Here is an 18065-nt window from a genome sequence, read left to right as displayed (position 1 = left end):
GAGTGGGAACAGCCCTGCAGTTAGTGTTCAGTAAGAAGTAGTGTTTATGATGCTCTGAAAGGAGGAAATGGTAAGGAAGCCATTGCCATCCTTATCATTAAGCATATGCTTAAGATTTCTTATTGAACAAGTGCCCAAAGCACCAGGCTAAAGCAAAACAGGTTGCTATTCCCACCTTAGGATTGTAGGTGGTAAATAAGCTGTTCCCTTTTCACCCCTGCTCCTCCCCTCTGCCTCAGTTTTCCCATTAGAAAAACAAAGGAAACTACACTGATTTGCTTTGTAAGGCCTTTGGAAACAGCAGCTGAAAGGCAAACCAAAATGCTTCCTCACTCCACCAAGGACCCAAGGACGTGGGAGGTAAGGAGTTTAATCATTCTCAGGAAGGACCTCCTACAAGCTAGAGGAAGGACCCAAGCATCACTGGACCAGTAATAACCATTCACATTACAGATCTGCAACAGGAGAATACACAGCTATCTTGTCCCTCCTCCCAGGGGCAGAGCATGTCCCAAGACGTGATCTGAGTTGTTCCTCACATCTCCTCCATAATTTTTATAAGGGCTGCACGTACACTACAGACGTGCAGACTTAACAATGTTCATGAGGTCTGACTAACACAGCTATGTGAGCAGAAGTGTGTACTGTGGACCCCAGCATACCAATAAAACTGCACTCATGATGAAAGAATTTGTTTAGCTAGTGGACAGCAGTGATTTTTACAGCAGTAACACTTTGCTACACAGCAACACTTATCCTCAGACTGCATTGTCAATACACTGCTATTCTCGTCCATGTAAAGCACTGACACAGCTTCAAAAAGATTTCTCTTCCTTTCTCTGCCCTGTACTCCCACACTTTCAGGAAGCTGTTTGAGCCTCCCGACCTCTCATTTTCCAATCTGCTATTCCTATACACACACACACACAGACCTCAGCAACTCTGCTTCAAACCACAGAAGGCAAAAAATCCACAACCACCGCAGGACCAGGGGAGTCAGCAGGAGTACACAAAAACATGCAGCAGCACTACCAGAGATGTAAGTGGTGAGTGAGACCCAGTTCCAAGAAATGCAGAGCAAGGTGCATTTTTTCTCATTGCAAAATGACTACAAGTGCAAGCAAAATTCATCAGGGGTCCCCGAGGGAAAGAAAGCTCTTCCAGGAACCTATTCCCTTGCCCTTTCTCAACCCATTTAAGAACCCACAGTTTTTCATAGGGATACCTCATAGGCAGGCAAGATGCTTAAAGAAAGCTTTCTCTCTCTCAGCACTTCCAACCACCTTTCCGAAAAGCTTTTAAGTGAAGCTCAAATTGGCACCCAACTTCCAAAGCAAATCTTATCTTAGGAGTAAAACATGCAGAACAGTCTTTGGCAGTAATGGGAGAAAGAAGTGACCAGTGAAGAGTTGGAGATAATGATGATCATTATTATTTACAGGGTTGAAAACATCCTCCCACACACATACACACACCTTTCTTTGTCTGTTGTATTGATCGAGCTGATCTAATTCAAGAATGGATTTAACAAAAACAACTCTCAGAAACTGAAGTAAGCCCAGCAGGGGCAGCTCCAAAATCCTCTGTGCATCTGCTCAAATAACCCAAGAGGGATATACAAACAGCTGCTGCAGCTTGGAAAGTGCCTGTTCTCAAACAAGGTAGCAAACACAGACTGTTTCAGCCTACAAAAGGAAAATGAAGGGAGTAATGCCTGGGAGCTGACTGCCAGGTCAGAGCTGCTGTCCCTTAACAGAGCTGAGAGTCCACACCACCAGTGACACAGGAGCACTGGCAGGAGAAGCAGGGAGGGCAATGCACAGACATGCAGCAGGGCTAGTGTAGAAGTTACATTTCTAAACCAAGGATTTCTATTCTTACCTAATTTGTTGCCACCCCCCCCAAAAATTTAAAATTTAAAAATTAATATCGCACTTTCATATCTGATAATTACAATGCCCCAAGAACTAATGGCTGTCTATTCACCAAGAAGTGAATAAAAGTTCTCTCCTTTTTTAAAGTAAACTCAACAAAAACATTCAGCATCAAACCTCTTCACTGTCTGATATCCATTCAGTCCATGCTGAACAGGTTTACAGTACTATTTTCTGTACTACAGTACTACTAACTTGGCACCTAGGTACCTCTTTATACTGTGTGAAGTTTTCAGCAAGGAATGGTAGAAGAAAGGAAATCACATCTCTGACATGGGACAAGACACAAACCCAAGAAAGACAACCACTTTAAACAAATCTAAAAGGGATTTAACAACTGGAGATTTCTTCCAGTCACACAAGGAGATGATAATAAAATAATAGTCAGATGAACAGAAGACAGAGGGATAAAATTAAGCTGAACTAATGAGGTAGCTCCTGCACCAATTTCATATTTGTCAGAGACATTCCGAATGTTTTACATTTTGCAGGAGTGGGGGGGAATACAAACCTTTGCTCAGTATGTGAAACTAGTCAGTTTTCCAACTTTGCAGGCAATGCAGAGACTCGGGAGGAAAAGATGCCTCCATCTGATGCACTAAGAACAGTAGAAAGCAATCTTGTATCAAGTTGCAAAGTCTTGAGCTGGTGCAAGGGAGGAGACAGGTAATCAGTCACCTCTTGAAGCTGCAGAGAAGCAACAGCATCAGTGGTACCCACTGCTTGGGAGCAAGAATGGTGAGTTGTGTCTGCACTCCCCATGCTGCCTCTCAGAGACAAGAAGCAGATTCAAGAGATACAGCATCTGCACAGTTTCAGGCAGCCACCAGTGTTACTTGAGACTGGATATGGGATACACATACTCTGGCCTTAAAAAAAAACAAAACACTCAAGCCTATACTCCCTGTCTAGAATAATGAGTATATTGGCCAGGCTGCTATATTTTTTATAACCATGTTGCAAGGTCAGCACAGAAGATATAAAAAACACAAACAAGACCAGTGAGCTGGCCTCACTTTCCATAGAAAGGATGTCACAAATACCTTTCACACCTAATAGCATATACACCAAGTTCCCAGGAAAGCTATGGTGAGCATGGCTCAAAGAGCCAAAGAGTCATTTATGGACTGAACATAACACTTCCATGTTTGCATCCTTTGAGGACACAATTTTAGTAGAAACTCTAAAATGGCCCATAGATTAGGTAAGTGGGACAGACTTCCTCCCCTGACCCAGAGAGGGTTCCTGCTTTGCTGCATGGTCCAGACTGTCTGTCAGCATCAGTGGTACAGAACAGCACAGATTTGTATTGAAAGTGGGGAAGTTTGGCTTTCAGTGTTTTCAGTTTATTTCAGAAAACTCAATGCATGTGAGTGCCTCTCTCTATTAAAGCCACATTCTCTTACAATTAAACCCAAACAGTTCAGCCAAGGTGTGTTCAGAAACGCAAAGCATCCCACAGCACGGCTGGAAGTCTGCAGATGACAGCAGCAAGGCCTCACACTGATATAAGAAGGCTCATTCATACCTCAGGCAACAGCTCTACCCTTCACACTAGAAGACCAAACTGTGGCTGATTCAGCCCCTTGGTGTCTGCTGGCATTAAAAAAAAAGCAGAGATGGCTTCTCTGCAGAAGAACCATCATGTTTTCCTCAACCAGTGACCACTTTTACTGTAGTTCATCTATCTAGCCTAAAGGGACAAAAATAGGCATGAATACTTAAAAGCTTTGGTTCTGATGTCAGGTAACACAGACCTGGTCAATGCCCAAAGCCTGAGTGGGAAATTCAGGAGCTAAGTAGTTGAGTGCAAACATCAGTGAGTAAGAAATTAAAGATTACCTACAAAACCTGAGCAAATAATACAGCCTTTGGTCACAGGATCATGTAGCTGCTGTGCTTGTGCACTGAGTTATGAAAGTGCAGGTCCAGACTCCGCATGTGGTGCACAGACATACTTTCCTTCACTTTTGTATGGAATGATAAAATTAACTTCCTTGTGTTTAACACTAGGAAAACAGAATCTCTTCAGCTATCAGCATCTTTTGGGAAACTCTGCTTTTGTTTCAATGTGGTGGTAGCAGGTACAATGTCTTTAGATATTGAGGCTCTATAGACAACACCTGGGAACAGCAAAGGAAGAGCCTGTCCCCAGAGGGACCATCCAGGCTGGTGCACTGGGACAGGACCTCAGGAGAGTTAGAGGTGAGCAAGTAGTGCTTCACAGGCATCACAACTAAGTTCTACCTAAAGCCAGGCAACCATGTATACTACATGAGAGCAAGCTGTTATGGTATCTGCCTGCTGCAGGACACCATTCCAGATATGGGTCTTGGCAAAGGACACACAAGCATTTGCAGGTGGAGTTTTTTGTTTTTTAGCCAGCTCACTTTTCTAGTTCTAATTGCTCATTAACTGCACTAGTGCAAGATATTTGAGAAATAGCTCAACTTGCACCGAAGGTAAACATTTAGTGTACAGACTGTCCCACAACAAGATCCTGCCTGCTGGCTTACTCATTTCTTAATGGCTATGTGTAGAAAACCGAAGTCCAGGCACTCAATAAACACTTCGTCATCAATTTTCTCAGCTATCAGGAACTTGAAACAAGGAGTCAGGGACTAAAAGGCAAAGAGGTTGAACTATCAAATCAAAATAGTCACTCCAACACAGGTTTCAGGCATGTCGATGGAATATATTAATGGAATTGCTGAATTGCCCCTGCATTGTATAATACCTGTTCATCAGCCACCCAGTGGCTCATGTGGGTACATATTTGTTCCATCTAAAGAAACGCATCCTTGTCTTGCAAGGAACTGTGTTCACTTGTCTCTTACCAGACATCAGAAGAGGTGTGGCTGACACAGCACACAGCATTTGAATTATCTAAAAATCTCACTATTTTTTCCACCCTCCATCAGCCAAATCTTAGGAGAGAACCTCGAGAAGTAAATAAGTCAGGGAACTTTATGCCAATAAATAGCATCACAGCCCAAAAGGAGAGTCAAGTATTTTCCCAAACAAAATTCACTGAGAAGTCCTTCATAACCTGAAGAACATTCTTCTTATGAATTTCAGATGGTCAGGTTACCTTTGCTGAGGAAACATAACAACAAGATCAAGAAACAGAGCAAAAGGTCTGATTCACACAAGAGGTTTTCTCAACTGTTATTTTTCCACTTGTCAGAGGCATCTGTACAGAGTCAAGCACCAAAGTATTTAAGTCCTAAATGAAAGTGGAAAAGCACAGTAGTTCTGGTCTGCTCAAAGGTCTGTCCAAGCTAGTACCACATTTCCAGCAACATCCAACAGGAAATGCTCAGGGTCAGAGGAATAAACTCTCCCTTGCCCACAACCCCAGAAATCCACAGGTTAGGGGCTTTCTGAGTTTTTTTGACCACAGCTGTTATCTTTGCAATTCATGGTCCCAAACAGACTCATGTAGTGTGAACTGTCTTCTGAAACCAATTGCCTGCTTGGCCCTACATTACAACTCCCAGCAGCAGTTTTGTTAACCTCACTGTTTGCTGTATGAAAACATACTTCCCTGTTTAAAACTGCTGGATGCTTCTATCTGATCCTCCCTGTTCCCATACAGTGAGAAACAATCCTTCCCAATTTAGCTGCTCCCTGCTTCTGCCTCTCTAAAAGCAAATTTTCAGACCTTCCAAAGCAAATTTTTATGATTTTCACAGGAGTCTGCAATGGATCCAGCTGCTTGCTGTTGCTGCCACAGCAAACTCCTTGCCATCACCTCCTAATTCCTTCACTTTCAATCCCACCCTATTTTTCTGGTTCCTATTCTCCTTCTTACAATAACCTCCAGTCCCATAGCTTAGAGTAGATATATAGGAAGACAGATACCAGATCTCTGTTTGGTTCAACCCCCTCCCTGTCTACACATGTGTGGAGAGTATCCCCACGTCAAAGCTTGCATCTTGCAGCAGTGCTAAATATCTTTAAATTTCTGAGTGTCTGCTGTGAGCACAGCTGGGCTGAGAGCAGCATACCCTAGGAACCTTGGAGGAAGTCAAGACACAAGCTTCAACCCTGAAGTGCAGGACTGCTCACCTGGTATTATCACCAGCGACACGTGTCTACAAAAACCTGTAGGTGACCAGTGTGTTGGAACTTTCAAGACTATGACAAGTTTCCTAAGAAAATCCACAAGGACAAACTCTGAATAAAAAATGTCTATTTTTCAAATATATGTAGTAATTTTATTTCCATAAGTATAGATACCAACCAAGTCATTCATTTTTTTGAGCAAGTAATTTGAACAAAAATATTCTGCAGACCAGCCAGAAGTGGCTCTTTTTCTCAGGTGTTATATAGAAAGCAACTTCTGCCATCCCCAAAAGCTATCATTCTAATCAATTCTACTAATTAATTCCCTTAATTTTTGGGGGGGTTGCTGCTTTTTCTCTTTAGAAGATGAAAATGTAAATATGCATATTGTCACTATAAGGCTCAAGTTTAAATATGCTCTAAAACCAAGTCTTCCTCCAGGCCAGCCATTCAGTGTCCTTTGTAAGCAAATCATCGACAGGGCTATATATTGATGCCTTCAATCCACGGCTTTCACACTTTCTTCATTGCTTTGCCAACCACCCGCTGACAACTTGGGTCTACAGAACTTCAGTTATTGTTTTGGGAAAGACTTTTTCCTCTTTTTCAACAAAAAGGAGGCCAAGGTCCATACAACCGAACGGGTAATTTTCAGATGACAGAGCGCTCTGTGGACCACCAATGAAAAACAGACAGAGAATTATGAAACCCCAGCCTAGACTGAAGGAAAACAGACCTCTCTTTCACCAGGATCTTAAGTTCACCTTGTAACTGAACTTGCTGAAGTGATGTCTTCAAGTCTTCACCCCCTATGGACACGCACTAGGACCGTGAGGCTCTCAGCTCAAGCAAGAAGAGCAAGCATGTGATGGGATAGGCCAGTCTAAGCACGGGATCATCTGCCAAGCAAACAGTGAGGGGGGGACCCAGGCAGGCACAGGCAAAGGGCCCGAGGAGACCACAGTGGTAAAGCACAGCATTATTTTGCTGCAGCTGTAGGCACCAAAAAACTACATGATGCCACTTCATTCCCCACCTGTGAAGCAGGGCAACCCTACCTCTCTACCTCACAGGGAACTGGTTGTGACAACAAACATACTAAAACATTGAGCTAATGGAGACTTTTGAGTATCTTAGAAAGCACACAGACATCTCTACTATAGGACATGAGTTAAAACCTGTTTTTTCTTTTTAACAACACTACTGTTATAAAGGGAACCAGGAGGCTTGTTCTGCATCTACCACAGCTTCCCTTCTTGTTTGCAAAGCAAAACCTTCAGGCTAAACTGGAGGAATATCCCTCATGTCAGCTGCTTTTCCATTGCTTCAGCCCCCCGTGGCTAAAGAAGATGGGTCTCACTGCTAAAGCATTAAAACACAGTATAGAGGGTAATATGAAGAGGAGAGGAAGAGGTTCTCCAAGCACCATATTCAAGATCTGTCAAGGCATTATGCCTAAACATTTACAATTGTTCTAAGCCTCTTCTTTTAAAAACTGAAATTTTAAAGTTGTTTTTTTCCCCTTGTTTAAAACAAACTAAGAAACATGAAACTAAAGTGTATTGAGATCCAGTTAAAACTACAACAGCAGAAAATAATTTTGAAGATAAATCCCAAGCACAACACTCAGTGCCAAAGCATTAAAGAAAGTTCTACCATTGAAACAAGTGAGGTCCACTATTTTACACCTAGACTCCAAGCCTGCCAAAGAGCCAAGCCAGCTTCTGGTAACAGATAAAGAGAGAATACTTTCTTCTTTCAGCTTGGTCAATTAGTTCATTACAATGACCAGTTTACCCAAAGTTGGAAAATGCTTCGGAGTCACGGAAACAGGAAGCTTGTTTTCTTCCTCCAGTCAACCAAAACAAGGGGAGAGGGAGGAAATAATAGTAGATGAACATGACAGAAAACAATTGGTGTGATAAAAAAATAGTATTTCATGTGCTTAATAAACAGCTTTTTATTTATTATGTAATATTACTTCAAAATGTATCAGATACTTCCATTTCATGTACAAAAATAAATCTTTTTTTTTTTTTTACAACTACTTTTAATGCTCAGGGTTTTGATGTAGGAGACTGCACTTGTAATTACATTTCACTGCAAAGCCAAGTGTAGTCTATCATAAACAGCATGTAAAATTAAACAAACAAACAAAAAACAATCATCCAGCAAAGAAACTAATTTGTTATTTTCCAAAACAAAAACCTAACTAAATCTGTATGAGGCTATGCAGTTACTTAAACAGATATCTGTGGACATTCTACATATCAGCAGAAAGGAAAACTAAATTTAGATTAAAGGCCATATTTAGCTGCATATTAATACATTTTAATGGCTATCTAACACCGTGAATCACTCTCTCTTTAGGAAAAATAACTAAAAAGTACACATACAAAACAATATCAGAATTTATTTTGTATAGTCATTCCTCTGTTTGCCATTAAAAAACCCCAAACTTCAGTGTCAAAGCATGATGCAGGGTCTGTACAAATGACAGTATTTCTTAGCAAGTGAGACACTTCAGTGACTGCTGGCAACACTTGGCCAGGCAGTGAAAGCAGCAACTCCTATGCCCATTGCTACAATATCCAGTTGGGACACCATTTGTCACATATGTGAAAAGGAGTTAATGCTTTTTATGTGAGTGATAATAGGAACTGGGAAACCTTTGGAAAAGCACAGGTAACCCACACTTGGCTGCCAGAAGCAAACGATGTCTTTTCCCCATAACCAGAAAACTTTTCTTTTTCCAATGCTGATCTGTAATTCCTATTCCATGCATTCCCTGAAGGGTTTTCCCCTCTTTCATTTCAATCTGGGTAAATAAAGCAGCAAAGCCAATCTCTTGCTAGCAATCTCTAGTCCTAGCAATCCTGACTTCACAAGTCTCTGAGTCACAGACAAATTCTTCCTCAGGTCTCTTCCCATTAACAATTAACTAGTCTTGAAATCAAGACTGCTGGCACTGAGACTTAGGAAATAATTCAGAAGAGATGAGCACTTAAGACCATCCTTCCAGGGTGCAAAATTTTACATCGGAGCATCTGAATGCCTATACATCATCAGAGCAAGGCTATCCTGCCTGCAATCTGATTCCCAAAAGAAAAGAAGTCTCTGATTCAGGAATGGCTTACCAAACAGAAAAAACAATCTTTCCCCTGAGAAAGGCTTTCCCTCTATACAGGCTGTTAATCTTAATATCTTCCTCATATTCCTCTACCTGCTTTTTCAAATCCATTTGTACTTTTAGCCTTCATACCATCCTGCAGCAGTGAGTTCCTGAGCTTAACACAGATGGAATAAGTACTTGTTTCAATCTTCCTGGCTAGTAATTTCATTGCCTCCTCTAGTTTTGTACTATCAGAAATTGCTCTCCGTACTACACTGTTGTGCAATTTCAGAGATTTCTATTATACCTCCCTCAGCAGTCTCCAACCCAAAAAGTACTTGGCAATATAGCTTCTCTTCCTGTGGAAGTTTCCCCAGGCAACTTCACTACTCACTTCTGTGCCTTTTTCAGTGCCACTGCAAACCTGCCTAGTAGTCAGAAGAGCATCAGAACTGATACACAGCACAGATTCAAACTTCAATACACAGATAATTTCTATTTTACTGTCTGCTGCTTTCCCACTATGGTTTTATCTGCCCATTTCACCCCAGATTGAAAAGTGAATTCAGTAGTCTCTTGTATTCACTAACCAAACCATTTCCAAAAATATGAACCCAGATGCCAGACCAGTTCTGCGAGGTCTATCAGCAAACAGTGCTGAACAGCTCAAAGAGACCTCACTGTATTTGTTAAGCAGAAAAGTCTTAAAAGAGTACCCCACTCAAAACTACCAAGAGAAAAAACCCAAACCCTGCAATTTCTACCTTCTTCTCCAAGCCTGCAGCCACTGCCTGTCAATATGGTTCAGTTGGCTGTACTAATTGGCACTGCACACACTATCAATTCACTCTTCTTACTTTGAGGTTGTAATTTGTCCCTGTTGGGAGGTAATAAAAGCCAGCACATGGTCAGTCATGGATGGCTCTGGTGACTCAGCTGGTGTGAGGTAGTTTGCCAGGACACTATCGCCAGTGTATTTGAGCTCAGTGATTACTGTGCAATGTGTGATACCTATCTCAAGCCACATGCCATGAAATATTTTACAGCCCATAACCTTCTCCTGGAAGCTGCTCCCACAGTCTCCCCATGTGCTCAAGCCATAAGACAGTGACACAACCACTCAGTCTGCCAACCCATCAGCACTCCTGTTCCTGCAACTTGGTGCACCTCCTGGCACCCTCAGCAGCATCCTCATCCCTCTGTAAAAACAGCTCAGCCCTTCATTTCCTCATCCCCAAGGAGATGGCAAGTCTGTCCCTGAGTTGGGCATCCAGCACGGCATGGGCATCCATGTACCTACACCAGGCTGCCCAACCCAGCACAGCAGTGCTCTAAACTGGAGGGATCTGTTCCTCTGGAGCTGGGATGATGCTGCTGGGACCACAGCCACCACAGCAGAAAGGCAGAGACACAGCTAACAATTGCCCCCATCAGCACTACTTCGATTGCTCTGCAGGCTTCAAGTTGCAACCAGCCTTGCAGTGGTGTCCACTGGAAATATCCAAACAGCTTCTCACAGATGTGGCAAGGGAGGACCCATCTACACAGGAACATTTTTCTGACAGCCTCTGGTGAGATTCACCCCAGAATATGAAGTTCTTCACACCCTACTACCTCAAACCTGGGCGGGTCTAACAACGCTTGGCTTTGCCCGTGTTTTAAAGCACATCACAGGTAGGAAGATGAGAACTAGCCTTTTAAGTGGGAATATGGTAAAACAACGATCTCCAGTCCTAACCCACCAGAACTAAAAAGGATTGGTTGTCATGGTGGGAATCACAACAGAGACCTCAAAGGAGCTCCGAGAAAGTGGGAAGGAGCTCCCCCCTATTGCTGTAATGCTGGGTTTGCTTCATTTCACCTCCAAGAACATCAGCAGAGCTTCACAGTGCTCCATCAATGATGGAAAGTACTTTTATGTGAAATCCTTTATAAGAAAAAAAAAGAGAAAGATAAAGAAAAATGCAGTTCAGATACAGAATGCCTTGTTGTAGCCCTACTAATTGGATAAATCTGTCTCTGAATTCTATCTATAGTACTACTATCTCTGGCAGTTTTATTAGACATTTCATTTACCTGGTAGAACTCCAAGCTCCTAGATTTTCACAGAATCTTATACCAATATAAAAAACATTCCTAGTTTCTGTCAATAGATGTTTCGGAGGTTCCCACTGAAGACATAATGAAAAAATCACTTCAGCCCTATTCAGCTGAAATTCAAACCATACAAAGAATTGCAACTTCTCCTGCATTTCATCAGTTTTAAGGATAATCCTGACTGGATGCCAGCTGGTTTTCTCCAGATTAAACTCCCAAAACAAATAATTTACAATTTCTTGATCAGACCCTACTTAAGATAGCTAGAAAAAGCCCAAAACAAAACCTACAACAAAAGCACACAAAAAACCCCAAGCAAAAACCCCCAAGAAATCACTCATTGTTCCTACTTACAATCACACTTAATGTTATTTTAAAATTAAACATCCAAACTCAGGATTTAATATTATCCAATTGTTAATAGTTTAACATGTGAAGTCCAGCTGTCATATTCAAATTTTTTTTGTGGTGTTGTACTAACATTTGGCTCTTGCAGTTACACCCATGTGCAAACATTCCATAGAACACCAACACACACACTGCAGTGAGAATCTCCTTCATACCAATTTTCTCTCCAGCCTTAACTAGGAAAGTATTTGCAAGCTATAGAAGAACAATACAGAAGCAAAGACATTGCATGTGGTTTAACAAGGAATAACCTTTGGAAAACCATTTAGATGAAGAATCATTTATAGTTTTCCTTAATTACTATACCCAGTTCACTTTGGAGCTCAGCAGCATTACAGAAGATGAGCAATACCATTATCAGTAAAAAGCTTAACTCTTTTCAAACTCCTTTATTTTGGCTGGAGTTTTCTGCATTTATTTTCCTTCCAGCAGTGCCATTTTTGTAAAAAAAAAAAAAAAAGGTCTCTAATCTTGAGACCTATATGCTACTAAAGAAGTAGATGAAGAGAGTAGCTCTCTTCTGTGCTTTAACAAAACACTGCCTGAAGACAACTCTGCAACATTAGAACCAATATGGTCTAAATTTGGTTTGGGTTGTAGACCTGAAAAAATAACCCACACTTGCAGGAATCAATTGCCACAACTCCACTGTTAAAGGCACAGAAGTTTGGGTGGCCTCTCTGGTCTCTTTGCTCAGGCTGAACCTGAGCACACACCTGGAACTTGGCTTGGCTTTTTCATGAATGCCTAGAGGAACATCCCACCCATGGGTTGTTCTGGGTGGTCTCCTTCCCTCAGGAGGCATGGGGACACCTTGCATCCTAAACATTTGTTCTTGTGACAATGCTGGCAGTTGATCATCATCCACTGTCTTTACCGGGGGGTCTTCCCTTGTCAGATGCTGAAGTTGTATTTGATCGAATAGGAAGTGATGCCCTCCTACCACCAGGAAAGAATAACACCTGGAACAACTGAGTATGCAGCCTCTCCTGCATTCAGCTTCAGGGAGCCCTGGGAAGGGCTGTGGTCAGGGCAAGGTGGCAGGGATAGCTCTAGCAGCCACATCTGGCTACCATCCCTTCCAGGTGCTCCTGCCCTGGACCAGGAACAGGACTATGGCAGAACAGCCATGCCTGCAACATGTGCCAGCCTCTCCCAAAGCCACCTTCAATGGAGGCTGCAGGCACAGAAATGCCACCTTGCCCACATGTGGCTGATCCAAACATGAGGACACAGGGAAGCCATAAGATCTTGCTCTCTCTGCTCAGCAGAGGTAGGTGGTCCACACCAAAAAAGCCAAAGACAACCAACAACCACCACTCCCCTGCTCCCAAATGCTGTGTGAACTAAAAAGCCAGGAACAAATCAGATCACTGTGTCATTGATTTCTCTAGTAAACACAGTTTGTTTCCATGCTGCATTACAAGTACTTAGCCTTGCCACTGCCCTGCATAGGTAAGTTCATTATTATTTTGTGTTTGTTTCACAGAAACAGCCAAAGTGATCATTTTCAGAAGCCCTGGGTTTTGAGTTGCTGGTTCACCGGGGATGCCCCGCTCAAGGCAGTGAACTACAAATATTCCACAACAAGCACATGCAAAAAAACCCAAACACAAATTATCCAGTTTTTGGATTGTAGGTCAGAACTACATGACTGGCTAAAAACACAGGCTGCCTTAGGGAGAGCCCCTTGCCACAGTAAGCACTTTATTAGGAAAGCTTTAGTCAGAAGACTTCAGAAGACACATACTCAAGAACCCAGATAACTTTTCTAAAAGGCAGAAACGTCACTTATGTGTAGCTCTACAAGATTTCATCTCCTGCTTATCATCATTTCTATCAGCAGAGCACCACTTAGCCACCTCCCTCCAAAAGACACTTTGGGATGCATGGTGCAATAAGCATTTAAATTATCATTAAAGTATACTCTGTTTCATTGGGGCATTTCAGATTCAGGATGCTGTTTTAATGGGTTGCCTCTCAGGAAACCGCCCTCACCTGTAGTGATACACTGAATACTAAAGACTGGTGTTTAATTGGGGCAGTGCTAGTAAAATTTTGCTTCAGAGGGATTCAATTCAGGTGGTGCCAAGAAGTTAAGTGATTTACCAGGTGTTAAATAGTATGTACTTCTAAACTCTGGTCTTGTACCATGCAATCCTACACCCACTGAACTTAATGAGTTTTGCCACTGACAGTACTAGAAGGATCCTCCTCCTAGTAAACAAGTTAACTAGTAAACATTAAGGCATACAATCTGCACTAACAGATACTCAGCCTTGGCTAAGGGTAACAGGATTCTGGCTGTGTGATGCTGAACAGTCCTTCCTGATGGGAAGTCTTCAGGAGGAGAGGGCTCTTTGCAAAAACAGCACCAATGAAGTACTAGGACACGTAACCCATTAGCTAAAAATTAAGTAAATCTGGGGAAGCCAGCTAAGGTTGAAAGCTCAGACACTCTGCTGGTTGTTTGCCCTTTGGCTTTTCTGCTTTTCCTCTCTCTTATTTTAAACTATTACAAAGTACATCCTCCAATCCAAAATGAGCACCCATGAGACAAGTCCTGGAGCTACAGGTTTACTGTGCTGACTCCTGCAGCCACCACATACAGGTCCACACAAGAGAAAGTGCCTATATCCACCAGTGTGCATCTAGAAAAAAAACCTCCACTGAAACCAGTTACGAAATCTGAATCGCAGTAAGGCTCTGTGCCTTCACTGCTGCCCACAGAAAACACTCTCAGCTCAAGCATCAGCCAGGTGGCACACAAGGGAGCCTGGGCTCAGAGAAGCCCTGGTCTGGGAGACCTGAAGCAGCTGATCTCCCCCCCCATATCCCCAGTTTTAGTTTCCCCACGACTCCACACTTGTGCCAGCACAACTGTTTGTATGGTCACATGGTAAATCAAACAAAACAACTCATATCTATAAAAAGGAAAATAAACTGTGCTCTTTGGGACCCTTCCATTTGCCTGCTGAATTTTGAGTCTCTGCATGACACCACAGCGATATTCTCAAGGTATAATAATTTCAGGCAAAAAATAAGGAGACCCTGATAATTAGAAAACTCCAGGTGAGGTTTTAAACAGAATTTACCATCAACTGGACCTTAATCAGAAAAATCATCAACTGTGTCTAAACTCCTAATCCTGTCTCCTGTTGATCTTTTGCTCTCATGTAAGCCTTTGCAAAATGTTTACACTCTCCTAGTGCCTCAGTTCTCCCATCTGTGGGAGGAGAGGTGAGGCCGAAAGGATCACTTGCCAATACTGTAATGAGTGCCAACATTGTGGCAGTGTTTACAATAATATAATCAGTTAACTACTATGGCTCAGGATCAGAGGAACAGGTTTGCTACCAACACAGATATTCCAATAACCGGGAAAAAAAAGTGTCTGAATATGACAACCATAATAAACACCCCTTCCCAACCCACCGCAGAGTCAAAGCTTCAGACCCTCTCAGACTGGAGACCTTCACAACCCCAAAGCCTACAAGCTCATGCAGAGAGTATACTGACCCCCTAAGCTACAACAAACACCGAAGGTCCAACTTCATTCTCATCTCTGACCCCCAAGGTCTTATTTTCTAAACCCCAGTGATAACTTTACTCTGCAGCTTTAGACTCCACACGCACACTTAACTTCCGTGCTACAACAGCACAGTGGGACTGCTTGCCATCCACCAGGCAAGCACACATCCAAGTGTTGGCAAGGTCTGGATATTAGCATTGTATTTTTCATTTCTCAGAGGAGGAGTCAGTAAGCAGCTGGGGTATAAGCAAAGCCCTAGCCTTAACTCTTTGCTGAAGCTTTCCGTGGTTCACCACCCCAGGTATTATGGCATCTACTGCATGCACCTTTGTCCTATACCCGAGGAGGAAGAGGAGGAAAAACCCAAGCAGAAGAACAACAAAACAACACATTCACCAGCACCACTGCTTCCAGTTCACAGGCTCCTAACGAAACTTCCTGACACCCTTGTAGCACAATACTTGCCTGCTTTTCAGAACAACACAGCAGCTTAGCAGCGAAGTTGGGGTACAGCAGGGACCTTGCTCCTCTGCCTCAACATCAAGCTCCATGCCACCAACCAGACTGGAACACTGAAAAAACTATCAGTTGTACTCACATAATCACACTACCAGTTAAACAGCTCCTCTTAAATCCAGCTGCTGATTACAATCACCCTGAACACTGCTTGGTTGAAAGAAGTGTCCAAAAAACAAGGGGAGTTTGAAAAGCTGAAGTGAAAGTTACTCGGAATAGTTTGACTAGTGAAGAAAAGCTTTCATTTGAAGTTCACATTTCTGTCTGAAAAGTTGTACTTTCTGTATTTGAAATTATCAAAATAACCACCAGAGAAGCCAGTAACAGTAGTTTCTGTCCTCTGACAAGATAATTGGAAGGGTCTGCATGGAAACTGCACATAAACAAACTACACATTAAAAAATTAAAGTAAGTTCAGATCATCATGTTTAGAATTGGTCATTTAAAAAAAAAATCAGTTTTCCAATATCTGTCTAAATGTAATGAAAATTTGGCATTTATTCATTACAAGACTGAAGCAGAAGTTTGCTTGTATCTCTCCTGCTAGGTAGCTGATTCCTTACAGTATGATTCTATAATGTACCTTACTGTGGCTAGGGAAGAACCAGTTTTACAGTTCCTGAAATCAACAGCAGAATTTCTCCTGACTTCAGTGAGAGCAGAAGTGAGCCTTGCATTTTCAAAATGACACGGTGAAAACAAGGAAACACAACTAATATGACGCCACTTTTTCGTGACATTCATTTGCGTTCTTCTGTCCAGAGAACACATCCTACCTTCCCACAGGGTTTACTAAAAAGAAAAAAAGACAAGCAGTAGCTACATCTCATTTTATATATATAGGAATTCAATGAGTCAATTGCACACGTTTTGCCTGCATTAGCATTTCACTGTACTGTAACGCGCATACAATACCCCATTATCCAATTTGTCCGTCTGTGCTATGAAAAGTCAAACTAGACTCTAAGCCACGAGACTTCACGGGATACAGGCCTAACTGCATTTAACTCAGCAAGAGAAAATACACCCAGAAGCTTTCAAATTGTGTTCATACCATACAGAACGCAAGACTCCCCCGAACGCACACGGGACAAGCAAACAAAAGAGCATCACGCTGAATAAGTGTTTATTCTAGGCTCTTCCCCTTAAGAGAGGCTCTGGAAATCACCTCTTCCTTCCAGAGTGGGAGAGACAACCACGAAAGATCTCTTACTCGGGCAGAATTAGTCAGGAGCAGAAGGTAGACTCCTGGTTTACAATAAGGCAAAGTGTCTCCTAAACAAAACACAAAACGGAGGGGCAAGGGAGAGAGGAAAGCACTGTTTCTAATGGGCTGCTAGATAGAGAGGGTCTGGACAAAAACGGAAACTCAATTTTGCTTCCATTGTCTCAGCTTCATGCCACCTCCACTTTAAACAAGAAACTTCACGGGGTAACCCCTTCTTCAACAGGCCAAGGCACGGAGAAACACATTCCCCAGTCCCTGGTAGAGAGGGCCGGGCTGCGCAGTCCTAGCTCCCCTACCTACCTGCCGGCCGGCAAGCGATGCCAGTAATTGCAGCGCCTAAAAATAAATAACACTGATACGGATATATTAAAAAAAAAAATAAAATAAAAAAAAAAAGAAAGAGAGCCCTACAACCCACTGCTGGTGGAAGCAGCAGCAGCGGCTGCATCTCCCGGACGGCAGAAAACTTTCTACGAAGTTGCTGGCGGGAACGGCGGGCAGGCAGCCCCGGGGGGAGGCCGGGCCGGGCTCTGGGGCTCCCTTTAAAGCTCCCTGCCGTGAAGAACCACGCCACCAGAGCCGGGTCGCGACTGCCGCGTCCCCCGGGGCTGCGCAGGGCGCTGACAGCCGCCGGGAGCCCCGTTCCCCCGCCCGCGGCGGGAGCCAGCGTGGGGAGCGCCCCGCTCCGCGCCGCCGCGCCCCGCGAACGTGGAGGGGGGGGCGCGACCTCCCGGGACCGCACTCCGCGCGGCGTAAAACAGAGGAGAGAGGAAAAAAAACCCAGTTATTTTCATCAAAATAACCCCGGGCAAAACACAGCGAAATCCACCGCCCCGAGGCGCCGGCGGGCGCGACCCGCGCTGACAGGGGCCGGACAGAGGGACGGGGCTTTACCTTGATGCAACACTGAGCAGGAGCGTCGGACATCTCTCAGGAGGGACTCCGCGGAGCCCGGCGGGGCAGGCGCACACGGGCGGGCGGACGGGAAGTTCTCGGGCTTTCCCCACTTTACGCTCCTCTCCCGGCCCGGCGGCGCGGCCCCACCCGGCCCGTCCCCTCGAGGGGAAGTTACCGCCGGCAGCGCGGCCCGGCCGGGGGCGGGCGCGGCGCTGCCGGGGCTGGAGGGGGGGGGGGGGGGTCCCCCCGCCGCTCCCCGGTGCCGGGTCCCGC

The 18065-nt window shown here is 43.7% G+C and overlaps 1 protein-coding gene across 2 annotated transcripts in view; it reads right to left on the bottom strand.

Moving 5' to 3' along the window:
- The window catches only part of ETV6 (ETS variant 6), a 128867-nt gene extending 110858 nt beyond the window's left edge, over positions 1-18009 (bottom strand). For both annotated transcript variants that reach the window (XM_027702525.1, XM_027702526.1), the window contains exon 1: positions 17790-18009. In XM_027702525.1, the coding sequence (XP_027558326.1) occupies positions 17790-17822 (33 nt within the window). In that variant the 5' untranslated portion in view covers positions 17823-18009. The remainder of the gene's footprint in view (positions 1-17789) is intronic.
- Positions 18010-18065: the final 56 nt, after the last annotated feature.

This window comes from Neopelma chrysocephalum, unplaced genomic scaffold (assembly GCF_003984885.1).
Source record: "Neopelma chrysocephalum unplaced genomic scaffold, ASM398488v2 Primary Assembly neopelma1_188, whole genome shotgun sequence".
In the NCBI taxonomy this organism is placed as follows: Eukaryota; Metazoa; Chordata; class Aves; order Passeriformes; family Pipridae; genus Neopelma; species Neopelma chrysocephalum.
This window is presented reverse-complemented; position numbering and strand designations above follow the sequence as displayed.